This window comes from Calidris pugnax, unplaced genomic scaffold, assembly GCF_001431845.1.
Source record: "Calidris pugnax isolate Ruff unplaced genomic scaffold, ASM143184v1 scaffold34, whole genome shotgun sequence".
Classification (NCBI taxonomy): domain Eukaryota; kingdom Metazoa; phylum Chordata; class Aves; order Charadriiformes; family Scolopacidae; genus Calidris; species Calidris pugnax.
Window position 1 is genome coordinate 4,680,141 of NW_015090771.1, and position 12,578 is coordinate 4,692,718.

Consider the following 12,578-nt stretch of genomic DNA (forward strand, 5'->3'; position numbering starts at 1 on the left):
AAGACACATCTTTAAATATGGAAATGGAAAAATCGGGACATTTATGTTTCATTTTTCAACTACATTGAAAGTGTGAAAAGGAAGTGGGGATTTTTCCAGAAAACCACCGACTGAAAAATGTTCACTTTTTTCCGTACGTCTTTTAAAAAGAATATGCTGCTTTGAATTTGCATTTATATGCAAACTATGAATACAGACAGGCACAATGTTCTTTTGAAAGAATTACGTATTACAAGATGTGGTCTTCTACTGTTAGTGCTTGAATGAGGTTGTCCTGGAATTCTCCACCATCAACTTAGCATCTTCAAATACACTTTTCTCCAGCACATGAAGTATTTGACAAGAAATCCTCTTGATATGAGTGAAGGACATCTCTGAACCAGAAGGTTGTGTATGAAAAGGAAACTAGCTATAGTTGTTTTAATAGTTGATGAAAATTCTATACCCAATCTCTATGTAAGATACACATAAGATTTTTAGATTTGTACCAAGGGAAACAAATTTTGTTTACAAAGAAAAGCTTTAAACCTTTAACATTCTTTGCAAAGCCATTTCATTGTGGAACTCAGAAGTGTGCATGTATTTAAAAAATACTCACAGCAAAACACTAAAAACTATGAAGAATCACTGCCATTCTGAGTGTCTCTAACTACCAAGTAAGGCAAACAGATTTTCAGTTTTCAGAAAGAAGCGGTATTTTTCCTTGAAGAAATAATGAACAAAGGAGTTATAAATAACTGTCTCTAATGAAGAAATGTCAATAATACTTAGCATTTTGCACTGTGCTTCTGTTGTTGACTCTGATGGCGTCTTTATTGCTTTGCCATCACATAGTATGATAGGAAATTTTTTCCCATATAACACTGGATCTTTTGGACTGCCTCCTAGTTTAAATATAAACTATAATACTGCTGGGGAAGTCATGCTTAAACATGACCTTCTCTCATGATTGCCTTATTATCCAGAAACAATTGAATCAAATGATCAAAATATTGTTTTTAACAGGTGGTAGATGAATTATAAACAAGGCAGAACTCAAGGTCACATGAACAATCCTGCAAATAACCTCCTGTGGACCATCAAGCTGAGGTTCTCCGTTCTACAGTGGGCAACCCATTTGAACCCAATGTCTAAAGTTTAAGGATTCTTTCCTGGTTCCACTTAAACATTTGAGAAAGCTGTTGATGAAATCAAATTAAGTACAAAAGCCTAAATGTTTTCTCTTACTCTAAGGAGCACTCCTGAAATCAGAAAAATGTTTCCTATGTGAGAAGAGTGGGTTTGTCCTGCTGAACAAAATGTCATGTTTTGTAATAAATAAAACGTACCAACGATGTTCAGGGAATATTAACACATGGATACTGGTGTCTCTCATCTGTCTCATCACAATTATTGCAACAAATTTGACTAGACCACAAAAATTCAGGCACAGGTCATCTGGGTAGAAAGCCCGGAGATCTGCAGGTACTCAGCAAAACCTAAAATCTTTTACTTGCAATCATAACTACTGTTATAAGATGAAAATAAGTGGATATGGCCAAAATGTTTGTATTGTTCTCACACGAGGCAATTTAGAGTGATGAGCGTAGGACTCCACAGACAAAACAGCTTTGTTTGCAGAGGATAAAAGCAAGATTTGGGCACTATTTCCACCCCACTGAAGTTTATACTGAAACTGATTTATTATTTTTTCCTCCTTTTATACATAGACAGGTAGCGTTCTGACTGCAATCATACTTCAAAGCATTGTGTAGATGGATTTTAACATGAAGGTCGGGTGACAGTCCTTATACTGAATCCAAGGCTCCTAGAGTTTTATGGCATATAAAAACTCTGTATTCTCTGTTTTAAGTTGGAGCCATTTACTGTCTAAGAATTCCAGATGTGGCTTTAAAGCAGTGTTTTCTAGCTTTCAGTGTAGTTGCCTTCCCCACTCAACTTCAAAATGATATCAAGATGAGGTTTCTAGGGCAAACAGCTCTGGAAATGTTGAAGGCATGTTTCTGGCTCATGCACATACATACCCTCCCATAAAGAAGAAAAAAGTGATTTTAATAAAGACTAAATAATGAAAAGGGATACAGGTAAAAAAAAAAAAATATCCTAATACCACAAAAGCAGACGTAGAGTTTGCAGGAGACACAAAGAAACCCCTTCAATGGACACTTCAAAAGGCCAGTAAAAAAAATCTATATTCATAATCAAAAAGTTTTTTTGTGAAATGAGAAAGCAAACTTAAAAGAGGCCCTGCTATTCCAGCCCTCGGGCTTTCTTCAAGGTAAAACACCACAACCAAGCAGAAACCTCAGCATAGTCTTCCTTTAAATCACATGTTTACACAATACCTGTTTGGCTGCTGGCAAGGAACTCTCATATCCAATGAGTCGGCCACTGAAGGCTTTAAATTTACCCTTGGCAATCTAGCTTCTTGGCTCCATCTTGTAAAAAACTCTAAACATGAAAAAAAATGGAACTAGTGTCACTCTCCTCTTGAACACCACCTAAATCAGCAGTTTTGGTAAGCAAGTTTCTGAGATCGATTCATAAAGAATCACAAAATGCTAATTCTGAGCTATCAGTTGCTTTCATTCTACAATTTAATTTGGCCAACTCACTCCATGCTGAAGTCCCTATTATTTTACAGGTGGTGGTGAAGGATTCTGTACCAGGTTTGAGGAGTTCCATTCCTACACATTTCTTACTAGTATTCAACCACCACAGTAAATCCCATGCCTATAGAGGGATAAGTAGATAAGCAAAGTTAAATGAAGATTCTGTTTCCATCTTATTTTTTCCTGTAGACTCTGCTATATTAAGTGAAGGAAGAGTTTTCCCTTTCCCTGTCTTTGGAGATGATGCCACAGATGCAGTAAACTTATCTTCTGACTCATAGGTGAGCAGAGATGATTTTTTTCTGTGTTCCTACAGTGCCTCACAGAAAACCTTAAAGATTCATGACCAGAAATATAAGGGATGACACGTGTGTAAATACTGAAAGTGACACACAAACATTTTTGAGGCTGTCAGCATTTACAGGGAAAGGGAACAACACATTGATTAGCACCTTTAAACTGCCAGGAAGGGAAAAGGATCTTGACTACTGTTAGTATTTGGTCAGATGCTCAAAGTAACTTTTACTCTTCTTGTACCATGGAAAGGCAGTAAGTTTAACCCTTTGTGTGACCCACCTGTGGAACTTTTTGAACTTACAGAAATATGAGATGCAAGGGAGGTCCAAACTCAGGCCAATTACAGTATTGGCTACACAGCTCACAGTAGCCCTGTTGTATTTCCACCACCACGCCAAGACATCCACTATTTTCCTCCCTCTCCTCTATGGAATTATTCCAGACATAGAAGCTTGGTTAGCTCCAAACTGCATCTAAAAAATAACCTGTGACCTAGTCTGCATTTTCCATTTTGCATCTCTGATGTATTACTGAGCTGTTAGTGCTCACATCCCCTATTGAAAGAAAAAAAAAAAAAAGACAGAAGTCAGCATCCCCAACATTCCTCTATTTTTCCATCACAACCTTGAAAAGTTACCCTGAATATTCATGTTAGTTCAAAACAGGCATACGGGAGCTCACATAGAAAAATAACATTCTCAGCCATGAGAATACAAATAATTTCTCTACAAAAAAAATTGCCTTTTTCTTTAAGTTGCTCATAGGTACTGCAGGAATCAAATTCATCTGGAATTCATCATTTCAACCCAGGAGAGGTAGCAATTTTATACCACACATTCAACCCTGAGGATTAGGGTTTGGTAATCTCCACCTACCTCATTAAGCTCTGTATTTTGGAAAGCTGGGTCCAGATTGTCATTGTAACAGCCATACAAATTGAAGGTGTTTTTACTTTCATATATCACATGTCCAAAACATCAGAACGATCAGCTAGAAGTGAATAATCATCCTGAGACTGTACAAAAAGATAAGGTAAAGAACCATTTATAAGGTAGATCCCACAGAAGGTGGGAGGCAAGGGGAATACTTTTTGACATTTTTCATCTTAATGAACAGAGTAAAACTCTTCTTGATTGTTAAAGCAAAAGGACCTTTAGAAAAAGGGCATACTTGGAAGTTTGATTTTGCAGTTCTTCCTAAGAAAACAACACATCTATATAACTGCTTAGATTCGTGATTCCTGCATATATCAGGGTTTTTTTAGTAAAAAAGAGTTGGTTTAGGAACTGAAGAAATGAGGCATTGGAGCTTTTTTATTTTCCCAGTCAGAAAGTTAGGTCCTGTTTGTCCTTATATCCATCACACTGTTCAAGAGTATTATTACTTCTGTATGGTGTGTTCCTGAGATCACTGCTCTTTGGTGACACTGCAGGCATGGAAAGATAGGTGTTGGGTGCAACAACCATTACCTCATTAGTCCTGTTGCTGTCTCCTGGAAGACACCCAACTGTTGTCTCAACTGCCATAGCACCCTTAAGGAAGTTGAACCTACTGTTAAAAACAGAATGTTAGGACTGGCCAACTGGCACCACTGCCCACTGAGATAAGGCAGAGAAAAAGCTAAAGAGATACTGGCAGAAGAATAATTTCTGAGGTAGCCCTTTCCTGTAAACATGGCTTCCTTAAAAAAGGCAGCTGCAGACAAGAGGAAAAATGTGAACTCTACATTGGAAATTCACATGATACAGGAAAAAACTGTATAGAGCTAGTCTTGCCCACAAATCGACCAGATGCTCCTGTTCTTAATCAGCATTATGCTGTGAAAGCCATGGCTTAAAAGTCAGAATAAACCTGAAAGCTTCTTTAATACAGAGCCTTGCAAGGAATGCTTTCCAGAAGCTCTCTAAGGGCCTCAGCATCATACCAGCTAAGTATGAAAACTAGATCTGCTTGTTATCACTATATTAATTTGCTTGAAGGCATTCCTGATTCTAAATTAGCTTTACTGGATGATTCACATTCATGATCATCACTACCACTTATTTTCTGGACTTCATATAGCACATGTAGCACTTTTAAAACATTAACTTCTGTAGACTTTCACCTGTGTCTGCTATTCTGCCAGAATATTTTTATTCTCTTTCATCATACCTAGCAGAAGAACCAAACCTGACAGCCAAGAGTCCAAACTCCAACTTCCAACAGCAAATCCCATTTTAGCAGCTGATAACCCTGTTTTACCTTCATAGTTAAACTTGAAATTTTGCATGAACAGCTGCACACAGATGAACTGACTCTTTCTTCTGGATTTCGCGTATCCTACATATTGATACAATCAAAAAAGAAAGCCAAGTTTTAAGAAAATCTGTTCAGCAATTCTGAAGAACTAAGCTTTACACTACCAAAACACACTCAAGTAATTGTTGTGGTTCACTAATAAACATGTCTCTTGTCTTCTCCCAATTCTGTCTTACTTTCTATCAGAGGTAAGAACCACATTAAAAGATACTTCCTACATCTCTTCAAAAGAGACAGGGGAAGAAAACAGAAGGAAGTAATTCTCAAAGCATTTTTCTTAAATTCTACTGTGAACAATTAAATGAAGATTGCAAATAGCATTAATCCCATTCATTACACAGTTCCCCTTCATCAAAACTTTCCCCCCATGCAAAAAAATCTTGATGAACATATGCTTCATCCAGGCTCAGCAACAGGCCAGTATCAACATTCTAAAAACAACATTGAGCTTGTTCCTCCTACATAAAAAACAGAAAAGTAAGTTTCTGTGAGAAAGATACAAGACAGTTTCTAGCTAATAGGCTTAAGAGGGGTTATGACTGTTCATTGATTACCTGCAAATGCTTGAAAAGACCCCAATAGGTCTGTGTTACTTCACAATTAAAGGCTTTTTATGTTTTCCTTTGGCAGTTAATGTTTCACATAATGAATTAGCCACCTTCAGGATTTTTGAAGAATCCTTGAAGAAGAACATATGCTTTGCCCTTCAAGCAAGCAAGGCGGAACCAAGAGAAGAAGACTACTCTTTTGAGACCTTGAAAAGCAGCCAGAAAATTAACCTCAGGACTACGCATCTGTACCACAGGAAATTACAAGTTTTAAGGATTATTTTTATTTTTCTTGCAATAATTAAATATGAATTCAAGGTTGGTCTGCCATATTTTTTTTCAAGTTGTAGTAGACTGAACAAATATATCTGGAACCAGAACCTGGCAAGTTATATCAAATAAAATAAAACATTCCTTATTGACACCTATGGCAACAATAAAAATCTGGAGCAGTTATCAAATGAAAACTAGATGTTTTCTTTTATTCATTACTTGGCCATCTTTACAGGTCCACAGCAGAAGAGAATCACCAGACAACTCAATGAACTAAATAAAGCAAAAAAGTTTAATTATTTATGCTACATAAAAAATGCTGCTTTGATTACATACAGTGAGAAATTAATGTTAAGTGCTTCCAGAGATGATGATAAGAAAGATGAGGACACTTCCATGGATGTTTTAAAACTTACTTACTTTTTTGATTTATAGATAATCTATCCATAGTTAAGGGTCTAACCATTACATTTTCTCCTAAAAACTACTAAAATCAGACACTACCCAGCAGTTTAAATAACATGAAAAAAGCTGCATCTATTTAACAGCTGCAGAACTCATAGGACAGAGGCAGTAAAATATAAAAAAAAAAGACAAGAGTTAAAAATCCTACTGCAAGAATAATAACCGTAATAAAAGAGAAGACATTAAACCCAGCAGCTAGTTAGGTGCCAGAACATAATAGATCCCATAAGGACAGGCAAAGAATGATGCTAAGTTAGGGAGAAAGAGTCTGTTTTCAGAGAAGAACTTCCTGACACACACCACAACAAAGCAACATGAACGGTGACTGTGTGGTCCCCTTCTCGTAAATAAATGAGGAGTCAAAGGTTGATCTGCAGTTAATAAGAGGCCTAAGCCTTCTCCAAGGATTTGTAGTATTCTGTCAGCACAGTCCAAGCCTTAGGAGCCATGAAGCCTTCCGGTGGGTTTTGTCCTTCTCGAGCCAGCTTGCGCATGCGGGTCCCCGATATAAATTCAAAGTCTTCATGGCTGAGAGAGTGGGGGGGGGGGGGGGAGGAGGGGAGAGGGAGAGGAGAAAGCAGGGGTGGGAAAAAAGAACATATTTTAAAAGCAGGCAAAAGTTGCTCATATTCCTTCTGCTTTCTTGATATTTTACATATTTCTTCTTGGGAGTATAATGCTGTATAGCAACTGTCATTTCCAGACATTCGGCCACCAAGCCAGTAAATCTCTAGAATATACACCCCCTACAATATTCAGCTTAGGTAACTCCTGAGGTTTAGTAGCACAGTCCAACTGATCTCCTGTGGACTGAACTGAGTCTGTGCTTCCATCTAGGCTGGCCCGCTCTCTCTGAGGAAGCGGGGAACCGCTGTTGGGAGAGAATCATCTCCTCCACCTCCTGTCTCAACTCTCTGCCAAGCAACAGCAGCCATTCCTATTTTGCACTGCCAGGGCAGCAGACCAGCCCGATGTGCTGGCTGAAGGAGATCATTTCAGTGCCACTAGAGAATGTGAAAAAACAACATTGCATGAAATCTTAGTGACGGAGAGTTTGCAGAACAGAGAAAGTAAAAGCCTCAGAGTCCAAAGGCAAGCTCCACAGCTGGGCCACTGCAAGCCACTGAGCATGCATAAACATATATATGCATATCAGTAACGTGGCATATACAGTTCAAAATAAAGAAAAAAAGCAGGGGAATAATAAAAATACCTTCCCCTAAAGATGTTTTTCCTTAAAAAAACCCCCAGAATTCAGTTGCACAAACACACAAATGAACCCAGATCAGGATTGTTTATCATTGTTAACGTGGACAGTCTAAATTAACTTCTCAGATACGTGGCCATAAGCAGCAAAAGCTCTACAAGTTAAAGTCTTACTCCTCACAGGACTGAAACAGTAAAAGCAAGACAAGAATGTTAGAGTTCTACCAAATGCTCCAAAGGAAAAATTATTCTTAAATTAAATATGCGATTTTACTAACAACATTTGCTCAATTTGCAATATATATGCATTACTCATTCTTTACTTGTCTGTTTGAAATAGAAGCCAAATATTGATCTCAGATGAACATGCCTTAGACAGAAAGAAGAGCCAAGTGCCTGCATCAGAAGGCAGAACTTGGCTCTTAAGTGCTGAGCTACGCTCAGTAGGGTATGGAAGTTAGCAAGATGCAGAAAGCATTCCACAGTTCCCTTTCACAAAGCCATTAGACCCATAACTTTTTGATTTGGATTGTATACATTTAAGCAGCAGCACTGCCATACGTGCTCTTTTCTTATTGCTCTCAATTTTGTTCCTTGGCAGAGAGATGCCCACTGTTCACTAACACTGCTTGAAAGTAACTTGCATTCTTTGTAAAGAACTATTTCTATAAAATATATGTGGGGAAGTGATAAGCCTGGTTAATTCTAGCGCAAAAAAAGTAAGTCTTCAGATGATCAGGAACAGAAGAGCAAAGCAAGTGCTATAAAGTTGCTCCATGTGTGGTTTTCTTTACAGTGTGCTAGCAATACCAAAGCTTGAGCCTGAAAAACAAAAAAATAGCTGTTTTATCTCCTCCTTGGCTGTTAAGTTTTCAGAACAACACTCAACTTCCGCCCATGCCCTACAAGTAAAATAAAGGTATTAAAATAAATTTAGATATGCCATAAGTTTGCTTCAATAAGGCCCCCAATTCGTTTAGCATATCTTCATCCCTAGATGCATAAAAAGTACCTCTAGGAATTGGGGATATCAATAGAGAAACACAAAAAGAAGCTAAGGAGATCTACAGAAATTATACAAAAAGGAAAGAAAAACATAAGTGAGAATCATTTAATCATAGAATGGTTTAGGTTGGAAGGAACCTTAAATCATAAAATCATAGAATGGTTAGAGTTGGAAGGGACCTTAAAGATCATCAAGTTCCAACCCCCTGCCCTGGGCAGGGACACCTCCCACCAGACCAGGTTGCTCCAAGCCCCATCCAGCCTGGCCTTGAACCCCTCCAGGGATGGGGCAGCCACAGCTTCTCTGGGCAACCTGTTCCAGTGTCTCACCACCCTCAAAGCGAAAAATTTCTTCCCCATATATAATCTAAATCTACCCACTTTAACTTTGAAGCCATTATCCCTGTCTACCACTACAGGCCTTTGTTAAAAGTCCCTCCCCAGCTTTCTTGTGGGCCCCCTTCAGGTACTGGAAGGCTGCTATAAGGTCTCCCTGGAGCCTTCTCTTCTTCTCCAGGCTGAAAAACCCCAACTCTCTCAAGCCTTTCTTCATAGGAGAGGTGCTCCAGCTCTCAGATCATCTTCATGGCCCTCCGCTGGACCCACTCAAACAGGTCCACATCCTTCTTGGGCTGAGGACTCCAGAGCTGGACAAAGTACTCCAGGTGGGGTCCCGCCAGAGCAGAACAGAGGGGCAGAACCTGCTGGCCACCATCTCACTAACCGAAACTTCTCTTTTGAATGGGTTTTTCTTTTTGCATTTTTTAAAATTACTGCATTTGCAATTTTACCTTTCCAGTTTAGTCTCTACTTTCATACTTAATACAGAGCATTTGAATAACCACTCAGTACTCACTGTCTTTAACTAACGGTAAAAATCAAATGTCTTGAACACTGCAAACCGAGACTTCCACTAAGCAGAAATACCTAATCAGTACTGGCACTGTGGTGTGATGTGAACCACAACCACTTGGAAATAAAATGTATCTGTACGAGTAATTTGCTTTTATGGAAAAAGAAACCAGGAAGAGGAGTCAAGTAATTTTCTTCATAGAGAATTTTGAGGATATTAGGAGATAAACGGATTTGAGCAGAACGTGGAAGGGGGGAAACATTAGACCACTAAAGCTGCTACAAAATATAAATGCCAAAGCCATCCAAATTCCATTCTCAAGTGAGATTTAGGAAGACTCTCAATGAAACTTAACCCCAGCCTTTTCTGAGTGTGGGATTTAAGTGACTTTGACACTTTTATTCAATGGCTGCTGGAATTAGCTTCCTTTGATCCACACTGCATGTTAGTACATGCTTTTAACATTGATTTGACCTTTCACTACCAATTGAGTCTGCCTAGATTAATGCAATTAAAAGCATTCTCCAAAAGAAAGAGGATTAAAAAGGCAGAAATAAATCCACAACAAAAACTTTTCAACAGAAAACCAGTCTTGAAACATATTGAGACTGGTATTTGCTCCATGGCACAGCAACCTAGAACCCTGATACACTCACTGTACTGAAAAAGCCTTACATATACATGTTGCAAAATTTTATTTATGCAAGATGTGTCTAGGTAGACAGAAAATACATAATTTTGCTGGGCTCTCATCCATCTAGCAAAAGGAGAAAAAGAATCTTTTCTCACACTTCAGATTGTGCCCACCTTCCACACACTGAATACAGCCACCAACAGTACCTTAATACAGTGACAGAGGAGGATATTTTTTCCACTTCAATTATTCCCTACGTGTTTAATCCAGGTATAAAGTATATTACGTAATTGATTTTTCACTTGGGAGTGCTAAAGATCAGTCATAATCTTGGGAATCTTGACCTGTTAAGAGTATCTCTCACTGTGCAAATGACCTTAGAATTCCCATTGTCTGTACAAGGTAATCTCTGGTGGTCTTAAGAAATTACTCTTGCGTACAAGAATAATTCATAGTTTTGCTTATTCATAAAAATATAAATATATAAAAAAAATACAAAAATACTTGGTTTTGGAAACAAATATATGGAAATTAAACAATAACATGACTTATTCACCCTGGTCTGACTTGAAAACAGCTGCTGTGTTCTACTCAGCTGGTACACTTCAGCCAGGATTAATTGCTACAACAATTCACAGTTTCCTTATCTGGAGTCCTGAATTCTCCTTCTCCAACTTCATGCTTCCTGAACAGGATATGCTAGTGAGGTGAAATCTAACCTTACAACCCTTTTCAGAAGGACTTTCACTGAATTTAAATTTGCTTTTGCAGCATCAAGTCCTGACTTAGACCAAAACTCCTACAGGAACACAACATTGTCCCTTACAGTGTCAAGTCTTTCTTGTGTCAGTCAACGTTATACCTTGGGAATCCCCCATGATGCTGAACGAACGAGCTAGTATCACACTAGGTTCAAAACCTAACTGGCCAGGAACAAATTCTTTGTGAAAGTAGAATATGAAAATGTGAAAGTAGAACACGAATATGTGATCAATAACAACATATACAAGCTAATCCTTTACCTGTTGTGAATGAAACTCCTTCCTGACTGGCAGGAAGGTTTAAGTCCTTTGAGCTACTCTAGTGTTTCAATGTAACTTAAATTACGTACTAATGTTAATTGAGAAACCATATTTCACATAGCTAAATTAAGGAGGGCAGGCAAGTGGGCTTATCTCAGCCTCTTACTATCACTTTATAAATCAGGTATCACACCAAACGAATTTGGGAACAGTATGTACTTAGTGAGAACAGCTGTCCTGTAAGTATGGCTTGATAGTATTTAAAGCAGTCATGACAATATAATTAAAAGGTTTATCAAAATAAATTATATAAAGTTAAAATCTCTCCTTTTCACAAATACCCATTCCCATTTTACAGAAAACATGAACAGTATGCTCTGGTAACCTGACTTATGGGTTCTTTTAAGCTAAAATGACCTTGTCGGTTTTCTTTCAGGACCCAAAAAGCAGAAAAAAAACCCAGACGCTGCTGTGGTTTTTTTAATTGCCAAACTAATTTCCTTTCTTAACTGGGTTTTTCTTCTCAGCAGCAGTCTGTGGCTGCATTTTATAGGACTGATCTTCTGTAAAGAATTGGGAACCTCTGCTCACCCAAACAACTGCTATTATTAAGCCACCAATCCCAAATTACACTTGTCTGTGGTAACTTGTTTGAGAGGCCTTTTTGGCTGAAGAAACACACTAACTGTTTTTCTGAAGGGATTTCAGAACCACTCTGAAACTACAATTGTTGTGGAGTTAGTATAAATTCTTCTGCATCAGTCTTTTCTTACCCTCTTTCCTCACACACAATGCTCCATGATTATTTCGGAATGCAATCAGGATATCTCTGCCTTCCCTTATAAAAAGAAGTACACGTAGATACAACCTGCTGGTAAGGGCCTTCAGCTCCAACACAGTTATCACAGCAGCTCAACACTGTCAACCAGGAGCACGAGGTCCTGACATCCAAAGATAAAGAGTCATGCTCTCCACACAATTCCCAAGCAGAGATAGATACTGGGTCTATTGAAACTCCAAGGGCAATGCGTCTTCTGGACAATACTCATGGAAGTAAGAAACAAACTTAACGTCTATATCAGCTCCACAAAACTGCACTTGCACGGACTGAAGACCTTAAAAAAACCAACCTCTTCGAATCAGAGGCAGCACACCTGAGATGTAAGAGCCTTTATTATTAATTTGGAGGCAGGGCCAGTGGGAGCCTTTTGGTACTTCCCAGGCTTGCCATCAGGTCATGAGCAGCTTAGCCACAGCAAGGTATCATATAATTGCCCAGTATCTCATGATACATAGCTGACCAACATATGAAAACCTATCCCCACAGGCGTACATGGAATGCTGCCAGCAAATGTTAACATCTTA

At 38.4% G+C, this 12,578-nt stretch overlaps 1 protein-coding gene across 1 annotated transcript in view; it reads right to left on the reverse strand.

Annotated features, from left to right (window-relative positions):
* Window positions 1-6,211: 6,211 nt before the first annotated feature.
* PAPSS1 (3'-phosphoadenosine 5'-phosphosulfate synthase 1) overlaps window positions 6,212-12,578 on the reverse strand; it is a 38,951-nt gene continuing 32,584 nt past the window's right edge. Inside the window, exon 12 of the mRNA XM_014941305.1 lies at window positions 6,212-7,021. Within this exon, the coding sequence (XP_014796791.1) occupies window positions 6,883-7,021 (139 nt within the window). The 3' untranslated portion in view covers window positions 6,212-6,882. The remainder of the gene's footprint in view (window positions 7,022-12,578) is intronic.